The 21621-nt window shown below is 38.6% G+C and overlaps 2 protein-coding genes across 2 annotated transcripts in view; one reads left to right on the top strand and one right to left on the bottom strand.

Annotated features, from left to right (window-relative positions):
• Nucleotides 1–7398, top strand: part of LOC139962203 (sushi, nidogen and EGF-like domain-containing protein 1) — a 54918-nt gene extending 47520 nt beyond the window's left edge. The window contains exons 5-7 of the mRNA XM_071962199.1: nucleotides 2128–2293; nucleotides 4545–4766; nucleotides 5876–7398. Coding sequence (XP_071818300.1) covers nucleotides 2128–2293; nucleotides 4545–4766; nucleotides 5876–6090 — 603 coding nt within the window. The 3' untranslated portion in view covers nucleotides 6091–7398. The remainder of the gene's footprint in view (nucleotides 1–2127; nucleotides 2294–4544; nucleotides 4767–5875) is intronic.
• Nucleotides 7399–8300: 902 nt separating this feature from the next.
• On the bottom strand, nucleotides 8301–20163 carry LOC139962209 (programmed cell death protein 6-like). The gene is made up of 5 exons (XM_071962210.1): nucleotides 20009–20163; nucleotides 18352–18413; nucleotides 16016–16219; nucleotides 15125–15234; nucleotides 8301–12014 (listed from the first exon to the last, which is right to left on the bottom strand). Exons 1-5 carry the CDS (start codon nucleotides 20059–20061, stop codon nucleotides 11913–11915), a joined length of 531 nt encoding a protein of 176 aa, XP_071818311.1. The 5' UTR covers nucleotides 20062–20163; the 3' UTR covers nucleotides 8301–11912.
• Nucleotides 20164–21621: the final 1458 nt, after the last annotated feature.

Below are 21621 nucleotides of genomic sequence, written 5' to 3'. Positions count from 1 at the left end.
ACTCCCGAATGGTCATTCCTTGAATGGGTTACGTGATATACCTTCTCAATGCCTTATATCATTATTCGAACATCTCTGCGAACGCGTATACCACAGCTAGAGAAAGTGCGCGGCCCACGGTCGATTTTTTCTACCGCCGGGAAGATTACAAACCCCTATACAGCTTGTTATATAATATAGTATAGCGGGGCCTATATACTTGCCAGAGGATATCTCAACTGACATAGCAGATAGACACTGCGCCCGTAGAGCTTACGGGTTTTCTATTTCACGTACTATTTCACGTACAATTTAATATTCCATACTCTTCATGGGAATATGAAGTTTCTACAGTGTCACTTACCCACGAAATGGCTATAAATTTTCTCTGTCCGGCCCGCAAGATGAATTTCGCCGCCACCCTGGCTTACGTTATAATGTTGTTGTTGACACTGTTTTAATATTTTATGAAATTAACCACAATGTAAACATGCATGGAGGTTTCGAGGATCTCATTGCAACTAGACTTCTGCTTGTTCACCAGAAATAGTTTTTTATAATATAAATGTCCCGAACCACTAGTTTGATGTACAATTAATACACTATGGCATGATAGATACAAGTCAGTCTACTGCATGTGGCAATACACACCTCCACCAAAGCAATATATGATCTTGTATTCTCAATGTGATACATCAAGAAAGCAAGTATGAGAAGTATCCACGATTCCTAACTTCAGATATATCATGTTTAAAGGTTTTCAGAGGTTGACCGCTGACCCAGATGACCTTTGACCTCTACTAAAAACAATTGCGTCTTTATTTTCAATATAACGCATTCACATGCCAAGTATGAAAAGTATCCATGTTTCCTAAATTGAGATATCATGTTTACAAGATTTTTGATACTTGAGTCAGATCAGGGCCGCCAATTCCTGATGTTACAGAGCCACAACCAGGCAAAATGTTTTATTTTTATGGTTGCACATTGTGACTAATTTTTCTAAATGAAAGGACATTTGTTTCTCACTAAAATCAATGTCAATTTGTAACTGATATGTTGATCAACATAAAGTAGGTTAAATTTCATTTTGAGGTCATGTGAGAACAAAACATTGAAATCGCGCAAAAGCCTACTCATATGTGGTTTATGATTGAGTTTAAAACTAGGTCAGAGTGAATAGCAGATAATGGGTCATATTTGTAATTTATATTAAGGTCAAAGGTCATCCGTGGTCAAGAGAGGACAAAGTAGTGACATTCACATAAAATCCCACACCTCCAAGGGTTCGTTATAGATTTTGATCTAACTTGGTAATAGTGGTTAGTAAGATGATGGGTCATAAAAGTTGTATTTAAATTTGAGGTCAACAGAGGTCAAAACAGGGACAGTCGTGAAAAAGCCTACTTCTTTTAGGCTTTTGGTGTGATGTGATTTTACCTGTAGCCACAATGATCAGAAGATGATTGGTCAATGGTGATGTCATTGATCTTAGGTCGGTGGTCACGTGGGGTTCTCCTGATTCAGTTAACATACTACAGCCCACCAAATCTTGATAATACCATATCTGTATACATGAGATTTCACCTTCACAAAAACTTCCAGCTATATTTGGTGGTTATAGACAGCCATTCAGTGCTCATATCATATATTGTATCCCAGTTGGGCTAACAGTATAATTAATGTTCTAGTTTTCGAAAGTCGGTGTATTACATATGAAGATCATACTGTTTGCCCTTATGATATTCTTAATGATTTCAAGGTAAGTAATGTATAATAGTTGGTCAAACCAGGCGCATGCGTAGAGCCGTAGATTCGGCACTGGAAACTATCTAAGCGAAGCGCCACCATAAGTTGGCGCGAAGCGTTCAAGAAAATTTTGGGCGACAATGCCTCCCAGATCGCTGGAAATGGCACTTCCCAGGCCTAGTCAGTTGCATCTAAGCATTTTCTATTTTCAACTTACTAGCGATATCATAAAAACATACACACAACAATTGCTCATGGGGGGGGGAGGGGGCGGTTGCCCCCTTCGCTACGCGCCTGGTTCAAACATTTTGCTAAACAGTATCTGAGTAGGGTCATTTCGGACTTGCCAGATGTTGCATGAGTCCAGCATTTATATTGTATTCTTTCGACTCTCTCCAGATTGGTTTCAACTACGGAGACGGTATCAATGGTTATATGATGAATGTATCCGGCACAATCGATGTACTTTTTGTGGATGAAACAAGCAATATTGGTATACCAGGCAGATGGGTATTTAAAGTTGATGGCAAAGAAATTGACGTTCCAAGTGAAGACGTTCAAGTTAGTAAGTGAAAATATAGTATAGAACCCAACCACTTGGACACCGATATACCTCATCCGCAACAACCATTCTTCATTCGTGGACAATTCCATGCTGGATTGATTGACTCTCCACGTACCCAATCAGACATACATAAGTCGTTCATCGCAAAGTCAAGGCTACATGGGGTAATTAACTGTACCACATCGAGCTATTATTCCTGGCAAAATATCATGCTATGGTACTTGTGTTCACTGGTAGATACATCAAAACAACCATTCGTCGTTCGTCGTTGAGACTGTGGTATTTGAATCCCTTCTTTCCCTGTACATCCCATATTTTACAAAGTGGCGGAGCTAGGGGTATTGGTCAGGAGGGGCGAAAATGGTCTGTAGTGGCGCTTTCGACACTATGTAAGCGGACCGCCACCACGGGTTGGCATGTAGCGTACAGAATTTTTTTGAGTAAAGATACTCCTTGGATCGCCGGAAACAACCCTTTCCGGGCCTGGCTAATTTGCAGATAAACGAAGAATAAATAGGTGTCATCGCCAAATTACACCAACAAAATGTGACAAATGTCAATAGGTAGATGAGAGCGCAATAAAAAAGTCAATAATCGCGAATAAGTAAAAAGTGGTAAAGAGCTGAACAGAGCGCCAGCAGTCCATTTGAGTCCGTCAGGGGGGGGGGGGGCATCCACCCCCTGACTGTATGGATCTCCGCCACTGATTTTACATCGTTAACAACCCCTCCAACGTAATAGAGCAAAATAAGTAAATTTAATCTAGTTGACAAATGATTGTGATTCTGTAAGACTGGTACCACAGAAAAGTGCCCCGGCATTGTTACTCTTCTTTCAAAAGGACTATCAACAGTAAGGACATTATACCCACAAGTCTAAATACATCTTCTTCACAACAGACGTAGCTATACGTGTAAGTTTTAACATAATAATTTGCATGTACGACGTTAGACTACCGTTTTCATGATCAGGAAGCCAAGTCTAGTGTGCAACCACTGTACTCGGGCTTCTCTATTGACGTACACGTGGCTCCATGATGGATCGAATGAGAACACGTGATATAGGCCTAGCGTTAAAAATGAAGAAAGGGGAAAATACCGTATATTTACTAAACTCCACGTGCGAATTTTATAAATGGAAGAAAAACATATCGGAAACCATTTTCAAGTAACGAACCTACTGATATTTGTCCTGAACGTTGTTTTTCCCCTTCTTACTTTGTCACCTGGTAACCAGAAATTAGTTCACGTAGGCTACGTGTTGTAGTTCTATTACCTTGTATATCCTTGTTATGACTATGTGGTATGTACTTTATATTATTACTCAGAGCACCGGGTATCAAATATCCGTTAATGACCTAGAGACATAACAACAGGCTGCATATGACATTTAAATTGGTTGCTTGTTTATATACTGAACAGATTTTTAATCGCTTGACATTTCCTCTTCTGATCTCAATTCTCATGTATGCTTATAGCTTACAAGGCACAATCGATTCTATGCGGGGCAAAGCTAGTTTCTGATTATGCGCGAGCAGACACAAATCTTTATATATTTAGGTTATAGTTCATAGTTGCATATTATATTTAAGTTATATTACTTCACCGACAACATGCATATTATGACGTGACAGCTTGATGACTATACGAAGCGTAAGTTTCAAGTTTCTTCCGTCACAACCCCCCCCCCTCACCCCCCCCCCTTACTGTGCAAACACCATCATATTGTCTTAAATCCAATCTAATACGGCGAAACATAAGTTGTGTCTTTCTCCCTATTTGAAGAAAGGTGTTTGTTAATTTCGAACGTAGTTTTTAAGAATTATCACACACTGATTTTCTTCCTTCAGAATTAGTCTAACTTAGGTCGGGAGCCAAACAAAACGTCCTTAAAACCTTCTTCGAAAACCTGCACGTTTTGGTGTATGGCATGCATGCATATTATTTGTATATGTATGACCGAACGAAGGATTGTATAGTACACACATTTAACTAATGTGTATAGGCATATAAGTTTCAATATTTGATATCTCAACATAACATAGGAGATACGAAGCTGGGAGTTGGACCAATGTGTTAATCATTGTTTCCCGAGCTCTCTACTATATATATGTTACAAACATCAGACAATGGTAAATGTCTCTAAAAAATGACTCCATAATTCTGGACTCATTAACACTCATTAACTAATTAACACATTAACCATGTTAAGCTCCGTTGACAGCTGACACTACCTTTCACACTCGTTACAGTGTGCCCTTTCGACTGGGAGTACTTGGAAGTCGAGTTCGCCTGTTACAAGTTCATTAGTGATCACCTTAATTGGAAGGATGCTACCGAACGATGTAAGGCTGATGGAGGCCTTATAGGTCATCTGGCTACGATCACAACCCCGGAAAAGAATGAATTTATAGCGGGTCCTATCACAGGTGGCGTAAAGACATGGATTGGCGGGACCAGAGATCAATTTAACGGTGAGTTATCCTGCCATGGTCTTTATATACATACACTATACGACAGGGGCGGACTCGGTCTTAAAACCGGCCCGGGCATTTTCCACCTAGACCGGGCGATTATATATTGATATGCTACTTACATAGTGATCGCCGTCCTGGGGACGAGTCTAAGGGTAGGGTTGTCCCCCTCCCCATTGAGATTTTTTGAAGTAAGGAATGCCTAGATGCAAAATGGTGCTATATTTCTCGATTTTGTAGGTTACAATAATCCTTTAAAAATGACCCAAAAATAATATTCCAGAAGCAACACGTGATTAAAATGAGGAAAACGTAAACAAAATAGACAAAAATATGTTTTAGACTGGATTTTATTTAGTTTTTCAAGCATTTTGTGACAATCTGCTTGATAAAAAATATAAAAAAAACCTAAATAAAATCCATGAGCACGGACGGGTTGCCAATAGCACGTTCTTTTGTTATCAACTAACAGACTAACTAACGTGGTGATTTCATGAGCTGATTCCCACAGTTAAAAATAAATTTCTATACAGCCAGTCTGTATTCTATTAACTACTGTGCAAATGGGCTGTAATTTTCCCCAGCCCACCGGCCCACCGACCCACCGGGCATTGCCCAAATGTTCGTGTGGCCAGTCCGCCACTGCTATACGATTAATAACTTTGGTAAGGTATCCATGTTACATTTTGGTCGTCCAGAGGGGGAGAGGACTCTCCCGTTATTTGGCCTGAAAAATGAGTGTGGCAGCTACATCTCACATGAAGCCATTTCCTTTGCAATGTGAAGGTATTTCATCATGATCTATATGATGCGATGATTAATATGATCAAACTGCGGAACTAATTTTAATATTGTTGAAATATATCCGGACTGAAATCCACACGCCATTGTAGCACTAGAGGTGATGTGATAACCGAATAACTCCATCATTAGTCCAACGCCTTCATCTTCGGAGTGGCGTGAATCTTTGTGTGATGAACTGGAGAAAGCCAGAGCTTCGCCGTGCTAAGTGATTGAATTTTACAGTAATTTCTATACTTGTTTTTATATTAATTTATTTCAGGCTAGACAACTTGTTTCTTTGTTTTTGTTTGTTTTTCTCATTAAAGAAACTCACTGGGAGTGGGTCACGGGAGAGCCTTGGTCCTTCGAAAAGTGGCGACAAAGAGAACCAAACAACTGGGGAAAAGCCGAGCACTGTCTAAACACAAACTTTGTGAGACCGGGATTGTGGAATGACCATTTTTGTCAGAATAAGAAGGCATCAATATGTGAAATGTTTCCAATAGTAGATGCCATTACAGCAGGAGGGGATAGGGTTTAATCAGAAGATCATTAGTAAATTCTAAACTAAATTATCAATATATCAGATATCAGCCGTTAGCACGAGAACCAATCACTTTCATGATGCATCAGACCAAGAAAATAGCTATAAGTGAGATGATTCTACTAGTAGATACCATTTCAGAAGGAGGGCAAAGGGTTTGATCAGCTCACCGGGAATGCACTGAGATGATACATTAAAATTACGAAGAGTATGAAAGCTGAGAAAGTTATATTATCGTCTAGTCTTTAGCGGAAAACATATTGGAAGCACCCATGTAAGTTATAGTACTCTAAAAAGTATCTTAAGTATACTTTGTCAGTCAAATCTTTCAGGGTATCTCTGTTTTAGTGACCTGACCTGACCAGAAATCCAGTGTTGTTCACTGCTATATTATTGTTAACAGAACATTGGATCTCAGTTAACTGGGCCTGACCAGTAATCCAGAGCTGTTCACTGCTATATTATTGTTAACAGAACATTGGCTCTCACTTAACTGAGCCTGACCTGACCAGTAATACATAGCTGTTCACTGCTATAGTATTGTTAACAGACCATTGGCTCTCACTTAACTGGGCCTGACCTGACCAGTAATCCAGAGCTGTCCAATGCTATATTACTGTTAACAGAACATTGGCTCTCACTTAACTGGGCCTGACCTGACCAGTAATCCAGAGCTGTCCAATGCTATATTATTGTTAAGAGAAAATTGGCTCTCACTTAACTGAGCCTGACCTGACCAGTAATCCAGAGCTGTTCACTGCTATATTATTTTAACAGAACATTGGCTCTCACTTAACTGGGCCTGGCCTGACCAGTAATCCGGAGCTGTCACTGCTATATAATTGTTAACAGAATATTGGCTCTGTTCTTTCCTGGCCTGACCAGTTTGAGATGTTCACTGCCTTTCCCAGCCACTGTCAGTAAAGTTGTCTCATTGCCGATACTTATTAACTTTTCTCCTTGGGTTTTTTTGGCGGCTAGGTTTAGTACACCTTCTTTTTTACAATTTATTTATCTATTTATTTGTTTGGTAAGAAGCGATCATGTTGATCTCAAAGCTATTCCTCACTGTTAGTTCTAATGGGTTTTGTTTGTGGATCATGCTCAAGTAGGTTCATGTCTCTGTCACTCATGACGTAGCACATTTCATATGATTAATGATTGTAGAGGTCCAGCAGCATGGACTATTTTCAAAATATTGTTATTCTTTTTATTTATTAATAATTTGTCATAATAGAATTTATCTAATAAACTTTGAATTTAACAATAAATATTTCCCAGCCACTGTCAGAAGGTTGTCTTATAGCTGATTGTTATTTTGTTTTCTCTTTTCTCTTTTTTGTGTGGCTAGGTTTCGTACACCTTCTGTTTACATTTTATTGATCTATTTATTTGATTGGTAAGAAGCGATCTCAAAAGCTTAAATAGTTTCAAGTCGATAGCATAAACATTAGTGATTGTAATAAGAGGATATTGTTGCAGTGGAATAAACTTTATTATTAACCAATATGAGGAGATTCCTACACAGTGAAAAAAAACTTTACTATTAACCAGTAAGAGGTGATTGCTACAGTGGAAGAAACTTGACTATTAACCTATCACAGGAGATTCCTACGCAGTAAAAGAAACTTTACTATTAATCAATAAGAGGTGATTCCTACACAGTGAAAGAAACTGACTATTAACCAGTAAGAGGTGTTTGCTACACAGTGGAAGAAACTTTACTATTAACCAATAAGAGCTTCCTACACAGTGGAACAAACTTTACTATCAACCAATCACAGGAGATTCCTACAGTGGAATTAACTTTACTATTAACCAATCACAGGAATAAAGTTCATATTAAACATATCTTGACAGTACCTTTGTGTTCACTTTGCATAACACTGTGAGGGGCATAACACTGTGAGGGGCATAACACTGTGAGGGGCATAGGTTATGTTATAGTTGTGTCATGTCTGATTCATTATTTAAAAGTGGTGATACAATGAGTATAATGGCACTTTCCCTCAAATCTCAACCACAATAAAAGAAAGATCGTTCTGACTTTATAACAAATTTCCAAACAATATAATTTGAAGCACCAGCATGTCTGTACTGGGATCTCTTGTTACTGACTGGCATGGAGCAGTGGTGGTTGGGGGAGGGAGGGGAGGGGGGGGGGATGGTTTACAAATTTGATGTCACAAATGATTGAGTACACATGATTATCACAATGATCTGACACTGTTTTTAATGTTCTTCTCTGTTTCTTAGCAGGAATGATAAATGTTATCAACATTATAAAGACATATTTAGTATGAATAGATAACCATATACAAGCTATTCAAGTACAGAACAGACTGTCACATTAATCTTACTACTTTACACATTACAATGAAATATAAAGTACAAAATACCCACATGAAGCAACCCAACATTGTAAGGATTATATACAACACAAAAAACATGAGTGTGTTAATCCTGCACTAAGTGTTAGTTGGAGCAGCCCAGCTACTGTATCCATAGTGTTCTGGACACAAGGATCGATAAAGGCAATAAACTCACAAATGGATATTCATTCAGATACAATTTCACATTTGATAATCTTGACCTTCGATATGCTAGGACCCAAACCTGGACACTGTGATCAGAGCAACTTTTACTTCAAAGCTCAGAAACTGTAAAATCCCAAACCGGATACCTTGTGGATGTCCTCTTGTGATAAGCTCAAATAATAACCACTTTGGGGAGACTGCTCATATATCAAAGACACAATGGTCTTGATGTTGTCAGTTGTGAAGGCTACCCTTACACACTGAATAACCACATGCTACAGGTAAGTTACAAAGAAGCAAATAAGTTTATTATCTTGACCATCAAAAATTGATAAAATAGATTACTCTTCAAATACACAAATAGATATATTGCAATAAACACATAAAGATAAGGTGCAGGCTATTCACCCAGCAGTCTGGGAAGACAGTGTTTGGATCATTCAGGAACTGGGTGGAAATAAAAGAGTCCCACCCTCACAAAGAAGAAGACAAAGGCATGACCAGTAAGGCATGACCAGTAAGGCTGACCAGTAAGAAGCAGGCACCTCAGTCTTTGTAATCTGCTGAATGAATAACATACACACATGTCCATACTTATCAGGTTGACCTTACAGTGACCCAGTATATAAGTTGATGCCATATGATAGCAAGCTCTTAAAACATGCTCCATTCCTATCAGGCATGTTTCTCTCCAACCTGGCCCACAAAGTTCATATTCACAAAATCTCATTTTTTTTTTTCAGTTCTCTCAAGCCACAGTGTCTTATTTTTAAATCGTGTTGCGGCTGAAACAGCCATGTACAAGACAAATTGTTTTGTATCGGTAGTAATCTCCCACTCAAATATGGTGCCATACAGATACGACCTCTATGCTTTATTACCTTGTGTTAAAAGGCATGCATACATCTCGCGCTCTCACTATAGCCTAGCTTAATAGCCGTTGGTCACATGATAGAGCACCATTAGTATACCTATTAATACTCCACCTCTTCTATTACTCTCTGTAAATTAAGGGTCTTGCAGCAGCTTTAATGATATTGCAAAATCATTGGCATACTGTTCTATCCTAGGAACTTAGTTGTTTGGTATTTCAAGCATTAGACAACATTGGGAGGCAAATTGAGTACAGGGAAATGACTGAGTGACCAGAAGATTACTGTATTTACATGTTCAGGGTAAGTTATTCATAATAGCTTTCTTCAGATTTCTTCCAAAGGACTACCATGTCATTCACCATTGCTTCAAAGTATCTATATCCTACAAAATGTGAATACTGATCACTTTGAACCAGTGTTTCTCACTGCAACATGAACAGTGAATGTTGTGTTCTTTATACTGTGACCGGTATAGACAAGTTGTGTTAGATGAATATTGGGCATTACATCACTATTTAATTCAGCTGCCAGGCAATTAGCACCAACACAACAGTAGTTACTGTACAGAGAGCAAGGCACCATGGTACAAGGATCCATTCCAAGGCACTATTTACATTATCCAAGACATGAAACTACAATGCAGAACTAGAAGACTTTATGGTCAGTTCTCATACCTTGACCTTGTTTGAAATGGGCCACTGATTATGACTAATTCCTGGATGCAGGCTAACATTGTATTCACTGCTGTCTGGTACTATTAATAACATGCATAATGCCATCTTCATTGGCTGACCAGTCACTGTTTGAGTTCTATACAACCAATCAAAAGATTCAGTTTTATCAGTTGACCTAAATATAATTATTGTAGAAGGTTATAGAGCCAACATTGTTTAGGCACCCGATGGCTAGAGGACTTGTGAGTCAAACTCTGGCAGAACAGTTCTCTTCCGGGGAACAGCCCAGCCAACCGGGAAGAATTTTTTCCTTTTTCTAAGCTAATGTCTCATCCCGGAAGGATGGGTTTGCCAGATCTGGAGCAGCCTCCCAGTATTTTTCTAAATAAGTAAGTACTAAAGCTTCCATTTTGAATATTTGGCATGTCTGCCTCTACCCTTACAATTATTACAAAAAATGAAAACAAAAATAATAACAGTTATTTGATTAAAAAATTATTTTGCTCGATCAGGCTTGTCCTACTCTGACTATCAGAGCCAACATCATTACCAGGTGTTTCCTTACTAAACAACTCCTGCCTCATCCTATTATTCCTTAACATAACTTAATACAATCTAACATATTACTAGTTGTATCAATATTACATGCAAGAACCAGACATTCAATGCAAATGACAGAACATATTCATCATATACATAAATGCCATTATACAAGCACTTTTGAATATTGAACTTATGTTATGATTGATAAAGCAAGAACTGAGGACAGGCACCTAATAAATATCAAGCCTTCTCTCCAATTTAAGAAGTGGGTCCACCCAATCCCATACCTCACGCACAGTGGCTCACACAAACACATATTAATTTCCTCCTTTAGCACACTTGTCTGTAACTTGGAGGTGCACATGTTTTGCCTTCTCCCTCCTAGCTGTAATTGATATCCTGATATTAATATCTCTTGAACATATCTACAAATAGTGGGAGTCTGGTAGGTCATGTAAATCACTTTAAAGGGTTTGAAGACTCGCGCAAAAAGAAACGTCTAATGCCGGTAATCTGATCTAGTTTCAAATGAGATATAACAGAAGTGTTAGACACCACCATCGATCCCAGAAAATACACACACACAGCTTGCTACCGTCAGTAATTAGACACTAGTGTACAGTCAGTACACACAGCTGGGTTCAATACCCACAGCACAGTGTACAGTATAAACGATACAGCGATGGACATCTCAGGTCCAGCTAAAGATAACAAGTTATCACGTTTCATTACTGTCTGCATTTTGTAGCGACACGAACAAAACGTAACTTGCAAGCAACAGAAAGTTAACTTTTTCAGATGTCCGCACAGGGTTTGGGGCGAGTCTTCAATGCCTTTAATTGATTGCTTCTTGCTAAGAATCTACATATATGTCTGCCACATATAGGCATCTGTTCACCAGAACAGTGAACGATTGATCAAGCACTCCTTCATAAGTATAGGAGATCAAAACACTTAACTAGTAGGATGCCTGGCGCAGCTGCTGTACCTGGAAGGCCACCATATATGGAGGAACCTCACCCAAAACATTATTAAAACAGACTGAATTTAACAACTTCAGACATTAGACAATTGATTAGCTACTGAATATACATAGTTATGTTAAAAAAAGAAACTCTGTGTATGATATATTTATATCCCTTTACAACTAAGGCATATGTACTGTCAGAGTAGATTAACTAAAACTAGCTTTAGCTTTTGATACTAAAGACCATGGTCAGAAACTGCTCGTAACCGATCGTAATCCACCCATTTCGATTGGTATCCATACTCTTGAAAGAATTTGTTAAAGTCTGTGAAAGAAATTTATAATATACAAATATTAGTGGAACCAGAAAGCTAACAGGTTTATTGATTTCATGTTCCCTTCATAGCATTAATGTAACACACAACTCAACAACTTTACATTTTGAACGTGGTTGATACCAAGAGATAAAGGCAATGGTCTTGCGGTAAGATTGACCTAGACATTCATACAATTAGGTTTGTTTTTGAAGGTATGTTCATCTCTGTTGAACTGAGTCTGACCCTCACAACAATAGGGTTATTCTACCCACTAAGGTGGACCTAATAAATCAAGTTTGAGTTTCATCTAATAATAGCTACAGTATACTTTTAGACTTATGGTACTTTGACCTCTGTTGACAAGCAAAACAAGAACACATTTAGTGGTTCTGATGTCCAAACATATTCATAGTGTCGGAAGCCATACATTTCAATATTCACAAACTAGTGCACACCAAAATGAAGAGGGATTACTGTATCTATAGATTAATGTGGCAACATATGAAGAAAGGTACCAGGAATTAGTTTTGTGTTGAAAAGTATGTTTAGTATCATAGTATTTATAACCAGAAAGCCAGTTGGCTTTGTGATTCCTTGCCATACAATGTGCTCAAAATTCAAAACGACTATCTGACTAATGTAGAGCAAGTGAGCTAAATTTGGCCAAGGATTAAGTGAGAGCCAAAAAAGATCAGATATTTCCAGCTCTTATTTGCAAGCACTCCCTTGTGGGCATCAACCATTTCAATCACTGATTTTATGGTATAGAATTTTTATTCCAAAATGTTTGAATATGCAGAAAGAACAGTCTTCCTAGGTGAAATATTGACACATAGATGTGTGAATTTTTTTTTTTTCCTTTTACCAATTTTGAGCTAGCATATGACTTCTGCTACAAAACATCCCTGTAATACTTGTTAATACTGAATGAGAGTTACATGACATTGCTTAAATACACTGTCAAATATTTTCACAGCCTACTGCCAATTCAAAAGTCATGTAGTATAAATCACAGAGAAAATGGCCAATTTTGAGCCCATTTGAGATACTGTAACTTGTTGACCCCTTGAGGCAATTTTTGCATAATTTAAGATAACCTATTGACCCCTTGATTTACTCAGAAGGTTAAAACTGATAAGAAAGTTCCAGTTCATGTTTAAAGCAACATTCAGAAGCAGACTTCATTTACTGGATGATTGTAATTTTCTAAAGTCCTATAGAGACCCTTTACAAAATAAACTGAACTGAATTTTACCAAACTATGTTCATAAAAGGAAAATCATAGCATTGGAGATTTCACAGATTAATTGTAGCTTTAATTTCAGAGTTATGTTTAAAAGGTTTCAGGCTTTGACACCTGTCCATCTCATGTGGCCTTTGACCTCTACCAATTTCAAAAGCTGGATCTACCCACAGGTACCAAGTATGACATTGATTCGACCAGTGTTTGTTGAGATATCGTGTTTACAACCTGCTTTTGCCAAATTCCCATTAAACCCCACACACCCATATCTTAATGAGGTAAATTGTTGTTGCAAAGAGCATGCACTTACTATGTAGTTACATCCCCATACCAAGAATGAACTAAATCAGACATAAGGTTGAAATATTGACATCATTCAGAATTTCATGTAAAGGCCCACCCACTCATGAGTACTCAAGAGATGGGAACAACAAACAATAGAGCACACCAGGTCATCATGGGACATCTATATACCAAGCATGAAGTGACTCAACTTGTAGCTGTTGAGAAACCGTGTTTACAACTAGCCGTCACATCCACACACACCCACACATACCCACGCACACCCACACACACCAGCAAGATTGCAAAGGATAACTGAGCCTACGGCATCATATCTAAATATAGTGTTACTTCTCTGACTAAGTTAGATCCACATACTGTACTGTACAAAGTATTTATATGTTCATCCTGTCATCATGTGTGCACTGGTTACAACTGACCTCAAAAGACCTTTGACATCCACAAAAAAGATACTTTCTTCTACATGTTTGTTCTACATGATAAAAATAAATCAGCCAATCAAAACAAAGACATAGTGTTCATAGAGATAGATAGTTGCACTTAAGGTTTGTGGATGCTTAATTTTCTAATATTATTCTACTCTATTCTTTGTGTGCTCCAACTCCTGGGGGTTAAGTTTTCCTAGATTTCTCAAATATCCAGGGTCATTTTCATGGCTTGATAATCTCTACTGACTCTCTATGCAGAGTTTTACGATAGGAAGTCTTCCGTCCATGTCTGAAATGTGAACGTTTTCATGGAACAATTTTTTATATAATTGGTGCTTTAAGAATCCTAGTGTGTCCATTTTCAAACTTTGAACTGTATATCCTTCTGACTTCCAACTGATTGTTTGAAGGCAAAAACCTATGACTATATCTGTGTCATGGTAGGATAAGTTAACCACCCTGAGTAACAGTCCCTTCTCCCCCATTCCCCCACCCCTCCTACCTTGATTTCTGTGTCTACAACAGTAATATTACAACCTCAGAGTAATTGGGCTATTCTAACCCAGCACATATCAAGTCTACTGTTTTACTGCTATCACATCCTTCTACCATGTTTTTCTCCCATGGGGCTATAACAAGTACTTTTGAACTTTCCCACAGTGCTGGAAGAGCATGTACCACGTCTGTAGTAACAGTGAGGGTCCATTATCAACCATGTACTAATGTTATTTCTATGGTTACCATTTCTACAGTGATCATGAGCCCACCCAACATTGTTTTCTGTTCATAGAATGACCTTCAGAAATCTGCTATCACATTACCAATATTTCTCCTTCTTTGTGAGGTAACATGGAACCTATAATACATATTTTCAAATTACATAAAAACTAAGTTAACTAGTATGATTATATTGTACCTGAATGACCACACAGCACTGGAAACTAAGTTATAAACTAGTATGATTATATTGTACCTGAATCACCACACATCACTGGAAACTAAGTTATAAACTAGTATGATTATATTGTACCTGAATCACCACACTTTACTGGAAACTAAGTTATAAACTAGTATGATTATATTGTACCTGAATGACCACACAGCACTGGAAACTAAGTGATTAACTAGTAAGAATCTACTGTACCTGAATGACCACACAACACTGGATGAAGTCATCAAAAGCTACTGTACCCCTGCCGCTCCTGTCAAACTTGCGGATTAGTATGTCATAGAAACGATCTGATAATCTGTAGCCTAGGATAGAATGAAAGAAATGGCTTATGTTTAATCTTGAACCAATGAAGAAAGGCAACACACTTACAGGCAAGATATACTTGATGGTACAATGAAGTCAAGGACATTATCGGTTCACATTACACTAAAAATGTGTGTAAGACTTTGCCTCCGAGTGCTAGAAAATGATAGCTGTTTGGAAGAAAGTTTGGGAGGGGGGAAGGGATTAGGCAGGTGCCTCTATGGGGGAGTAACATTTAAAAATACATATAAGTGGCCTTTGTGTGGGTATTGGTACACGAAGGTGTCTCATATCTCTATATTACTGTATATACTGACCCAAATACAGATGTGTTAGTATCACAGATAAAACTTTAGTTCCATACTATGCAAGGAACTTTGAAAGTAGGTGTCAATCACTGACTTAAAGTCATGTTCAGAGAAATCACATTCTTGCATGGCATGACTGATGAAGTAATCCTTCTGAGAAGCAGATCACACCATGATAGGAACTTTCCACCTCCCTCCCCTTATGTTTGTAAATGAACCGCATGAAATCATTTCATGTCTGGTAAGTTTGTTGCGAGTCAAGTTATGCTTCCGTAGAGTTATGTGCATCTTCACATCAAGCTGACACTATTCACACAATGTAGAACTGGTGATCTGTAGTGGCAAGTTACATCTCTTGATACTTGACTACTTCCTGTTTGGGGTTAAGCCAGCCAGGATGTTCTAAACAATGCCACAAACAAGTTAACATGATATGAGTCATACTTTCCAAAAGGTTTCAAGTGTAATTTACCAAAGCTTGTAAGAGCTGTTTTGAGTTCGTTCTTATCAATTGATCCCGAGTTGTCTCTATCGTAGCTTCGAAACGTGCCCTGCCAATCTGTGATGTACTTCCAGAGGCTGCCAAACTCCTGGAAGTTGATCGTCCCCGTTTGGGATCTGTCGAACATGACAATCATCAGCCTGATTGTCTCGGGATTAAAAGTTGTCCATGTGCCTGTTGGAATGGTTGGACAATTTTATCAAATTAATTCGATGAAATATAATAAAAGATAACTGATGTTAATATCGTGAGAGATGCTCACTGACTACATGCATCTGGTCGGCTTATCTAATTAAAATAAACAATATTGGTGCTATTTTCTGGTCCCACCAAATCTACTTAATAAAAAACCAATCAACTCAATATGATTTGGTTCTTCACGCTATTTTACAGTATCTGCTTGTTCAATCTATTGTACACTGTAACATTATTTGCTAGTTCAATCCTTCCTACAGGATTTGCTTGTCCAATCCTTCCTACAGGATTTGCTTGTTCAATCCTTCCTACAGGATTTGCTTGTTTAATCCTTCCTACAGGATTTGCTTGTTCAATCCTTCCTACAGGATTTGCTTGTTCAATCCTTCCTACAGGATTTGCTTGTTCAATCCTTCCTACAGGATTTGCTTGTTCAATCCTTCCTACAGGATTTGCTTGTTCAATCCTTCCTACAGGATTTGCTTGTTCAATCCTTCCTACAGGATTTGCTTGTTCAATCCTTCCTACAGGATTTGCTTGTTCAATCCTTCCTACAGGATTTGTTGTTCAATCCATCTTACATTATTGCTTGTTCAATCCATCTGACATTATTTGTTTATTCAATCCTTCCTACAGGATTTGCTTGTTCAATCCTTCCCACAGGATTTGCTTATTCAATCCTTCCTACAGGATTTGCTTCTTCAACTCACATTACATTATTTGCTTGTTTTAATGGTTCTACATTATTTGCTTGTTCAATCCTTCTTACTGTACATTATTTGCATGTTCAATCCTTCCTACAGGATTTGCTTGTTCAATCCTTCCCACAGGATTTGCTTATTCAATCCTTCCTACAGGATTTGCTTCTTCAACTCACATTACATTATTTGCTTCTTTTAATGGTTCTACATTATCTGATGTTCAATTCATGCTAATTTATTTGGTTCTTTCATCTGGGATGTTGAAATAAGACATCTTCCATATCAATACACTGTCATTTTTGTTCCTCCTACAAAGTATCACGTGATATATCTAACGACAAGCTAAGCCCATTTGCAACTCATCAAAGTCCAGTCACAATGAGCAACCTGTGATGTATGCACGATGAAAATTAGGCCAAATAGTAGTGTCCATTATAAAAACAAAAACACTTCAATAGCTACTTTTGATGATGCATGAAGTACAGCAGCTTAGACACGAACATTGCACCAGGAATCCAGGATATTGACTGAAAGCATGTGTGGTCAAACTGACCGCGAAAATTTACGCAAGTTTGCAACAAAGAAATTATTCTGGTATGAATGAACATTTTACAATTAGCAATTCTAAATGCGGAGAGAACAAACACACTGCAAGATGAATAATCCCTTTCAGTATCAGATATGTTAGCTTTCCCACAAAATTCATAGATTGTCACAACTCATAACATTTTCTGATAAAAACAATGATTCAAATATTACGTGATAATCTCAGAGACAATTCAAGTGCATCTTCGTACCATGAGCACATGTCAAAACGTACGTATGTGACAACCAGGCCTAACGTTATGATATTTAAGTGCACACATATGATACTGTAGCCTAGAGGACAAACTTCGCTAACTCTACACAAGGGAATGTAACGTTACAAGTAGCTGCATACTCTGTGTTCATTGAACACTACAGATGCAAGAATATTTCTAGAGAATTGGCAAAGGACTATTAGACAATCAAATCACAGGAAATTTGAAAAATGCATTATTTTCTACAAATATCTCTTTAATGGAAATGTTGTTAACCCGATACCTTGCGTTTGGAAGAAATGTTGATTCTTTTCAGAAGAAGTTAAGGTTTATTAAGAAAGAGAGAAAGATGTTCATTGAAAAATTTGCTATGTTTTGCATGTTTTGAGTGTGTACTTGGGGTTTATTTCTCAAATGAGAAAAGTTTGCGTCCGCCGGACGCAAGCAATATGAAGATTTTGCATCCCTGGCTAAAATATTGTGTCCTGGATGTAGAATCCCACATTTGTAACAATGCTGCAACTATACATGTTCTCAGGAAATTCAGTTTGGAATTCAAGCTTGCACTTATTAATGAAGAAATGACACACATTATGTAGTTGTTGCTTACCATTTGATAAAGCTTGTTGGAGTTCGTTTGCTGATATTGCACCACTTCTATCTTTGTCAACCCTTTAAATAAAAGAGAAACAAATGAGTTGAGAGGCAGTCAACAATAGATGGTACAACTATGTATGTATGTATGTATGTATGTATATGTGATCTTCCCGCAAGCAGGAACTCGCGAAAGAAGCCATGGAGGCTTGTAGACTCGCAAGCTGACCGAAGCCAATCTCTCGGCACACATCCATTTAACGTCCATGTCAGGAAGTTGTTATTGAACAACACCCTTGCCAGACGACACAGACGACACTATAGAATACCCCGCCAACATGTGAGTCCACGGTATCGCTGGCTAAATGGTCACACTTACACACAATGCCCACACAGTACTTGCATAATAAAACACTACTTCTCGACGCAGCCAGTGTTGCCAATCCAGGGAAAACCTTTGGAACTTAGAAATACTTTCAAACTGTCTTGTTGAGCTCGCGTAGGAAAGATAGGGGTCAATCATTGGTCGTTCTCATTATAATAATGCAAGGGCATTTGACAAGGTACCCGCCAGAGCCAGTGTAGCCACTCAAGGGGAATCTTTTGGACTTATTTTGTTTAACTTTCATAACTTTAAACCCTCGTAGGAAAGCTTGGGGTCAATGATGTGTCAGAGCTGGTGTAGCCACCCGGGGAACCTCTGGACTTAGAAACTATTTTCAAGTTTCTCAACATTTAACTTGCATAATGCCAGACTTCTCGATACTGTAGAGCCAACATAGCCACTCCCAGGGAAACCTTTGGAAATATTGACGTAGCCACTCGATTTCATGGGGCATTTTTGCGTGGCGGGGTATTCTATAAGGGCTCTCAAAATATTTAACTGAGAACTGCATCAGTTCAAATGTTCCCAGAATACATAATGTTTCATTCCAGAGAATTGCAAAGTGGTAAAAATTTCATAAAAGTGCCTCAAAATACAAGATTTTAATTTCTTTTTTACTGATACATCATATTTTGGCCATTTCCCTGGAAGCTGTGTAGGCCTTGATACGAATTGCGTTGAAAGCATGATTGGGAACACATGTAGGCCTATAGTTTGGCACCAAGTTGTTATTGTCCCAACTCATATTGTGCAAATTTACATATATGCTAGGCTTAAAAAATCCAACTCCTGTTGATTGAGACTTAACTTAAATACCGACTTCTTCAGTTTCCTATGCCCCCATGCTATCTATCATATCGGGGGTAGAGGTATGTGGAAGTATGCTCCATTGTAGAGGTCGGGTGAGAGAGAGAGACTCGAGACAGTCAAAGAGAACACAACACAACCGATGTCAGAGCTGAACTCTCTTGTAATTTCCCTTGTACCACACACAGTGTACTGTTCTAGTACCACCTCAGCAATCCATCTAGCCATTACAACAAGGCACGAGAACAATAGATGATTACATAACTAGCATACTTCCACATACCTCTACAAAGTTAGTTTAATGAAATAGGGGTTGGTAGGAATAGCCTGTGTTATTGTTACTATGTTGTTACAGCAGGCCTAACTGAGGCTAGGCTACGTTAATGGTTAAGTACGCATAGGCCTAGCCTAAATGTACGTAAACTTGACAAAACGACTTTGAATCATGGTATTTATACTCAAAATAAACGCTAAGCTGTACTTTTGAAATACACCCCAGAGAAAGTTTTGATCTGGTGGTTGTTGGTACGCCATATCTGTCTCAAACCGGAGGTGAATTTCGCGGTGGTCGGATTTACACTGAGTTGTAATTATACCCTGGTGTGGTCACCTTTCTACACTTCAAATTTGCTAAATTTTAAAGCTATACCAACCTTTTCTCCACAAACTTTTCGCAATGAAGAACGATATTTTGGGAAGAAGGTATCCAATGGCTAAACGCAGTTAGAATACTTTTTGACTTGCAAGGGGGGGGGGGGGGTGAGGTATACCACGGAATTTCAGATGAGCGGGTGGCGAACCACACGCGATGTGCGTGCTCGATCGCCGTGGGGCGGGGGTGAAGGGGGGGGGTTACGGTAAATTGTCATTCAGCCTCAGTCTGAAGAAAGATCCTGCAACGATCGGAATGTCAGGCCCCCTTTTTTACACATTCCCTCACACAGGCTCTTTAGTGGGTAAGCAGTTGCTCACTGTTTTGTTTTATTTTAATTAAAAGTCCTCAATTTTCATGTGGAGACAAAATGTACTTTCTGGCACACGCGGCATATCTTTAACATTGGGGGGTGATTACATATATGCATGGGCCATTCCCCCTACACTAGCCAAATGTTGGGGATACATACCCCATATTCTCACACACCCGCCCCGCCCCCGGCAGGGATATACGCCAATGGCTAAGCCTGCGTTGGTGAATAAGGTGCTGCACGTAGACTAAGGAGTACCCAAAACATTTTGACCAAAACTTTTGGGTCGTGTAATGTTAAATCAGTAACTAATCTACGAAGTAATTTGATTATATTAGAATGGCATTGCCTAGACTAGATTTGTGAAATAATTGAGTCATGATTGCTCCCAGGATCAGGGATTGGCCAAAATAAGGTTTGCACCTGAGTCTTCATCCATCAATTAATATACTTGTTAATTATTATCTCATCTCCCAACATGTAATGTATAAGGAGATAAGATATTGTAGCCTACTTCACCCCAAATTATAAGTGTGAGGAAGTGTGTGGGTGTGCGTGTGGGTGTGGGCCTCACAACTGGTGACATTGGACAAAAGAAATTCCTGTCACCAATAGAGAACAATAGTCATCGGTTGTCCAGACAAAAGGGATAGAATAAAGGGAAATGTCATCGGTTGTAGCTTATATAATAGAAAACAAGATTTGTGTGTGTATGTGTGTGAGTAAGCAGAAAGAGTATGTCTCGTACTCGTAGGTCTGATCAAGTTCAGACTTAGTGGGTATAGGTGCCTGACCATGTAAACTCGTTACTGGACGTGTGATAGATCTGTGATGACGTCAAAATTCAAGAGTTCAATAAACCTACAACTTGCCTTTTTGGCCATTTCTGGCTTGTCAACATGTAGGAGAAAGTCGATATGTAGAGAATGAAGAGACGAATTTTAAAATAGGACAGAGTTAAGTGTTGAGGGTGGCAGGTTTAAAGGTCAATTGAGGTCAAAAGTCAAATTGGCCTAAATTATGCGGATAAGTGTGCCGTGAACTCCTCCTAGACTGTACGTCCGATCACGTTCAAACTTGCTGGGTAGGTGCCTCACCGTGAAAACTCGTGTCTTAGATTGATTGGTGA

This window comes from Apostichopus japonicus, chromosome 3 (assembly GCF_037975245.1).
Source record: "Apostichopus japonicus isolate 1M-3 chromosome 3, ASM3797524v1, whole genome shotgun sequence".
NCBI lineage: Eukaryota > Metazoa > Echinodermata > Holothuroidea > Aspidochirotida > Stichopodidae > Apostichopus > Apostichopus japonicus.
The sequence above is the reverse complement of the archived record's forward strand: the minus strand, read 5'-3'. Positions and strand labels throughout refer to the sequence as shown.

Excerpts from the sequence above, each read along its gene's own strand:
- LOC139962209 (XM_071962210.1), bottom strand. The coding sequence starts at position 20,061 with ATGGCGTACCAACAACCACCAGATCAAAACTTTCTCTGGGGTGTATTT. Across the intron at positions 15,235-16,015 it reads AACAGCTCTTACAAGCTTTG|GCTACAGATTATCAGATCGT; the intron begins GTAAATTACACT and ends ATTCTATCCTAG. Across the intron at positions 12,015-15,124 it reads AGTGTTGTGTGGTCATTCAG|ACTTTAACAAATTCTTTCAA; the intron begins GTACAGTAGATT and ends TTTCTTTCACAG.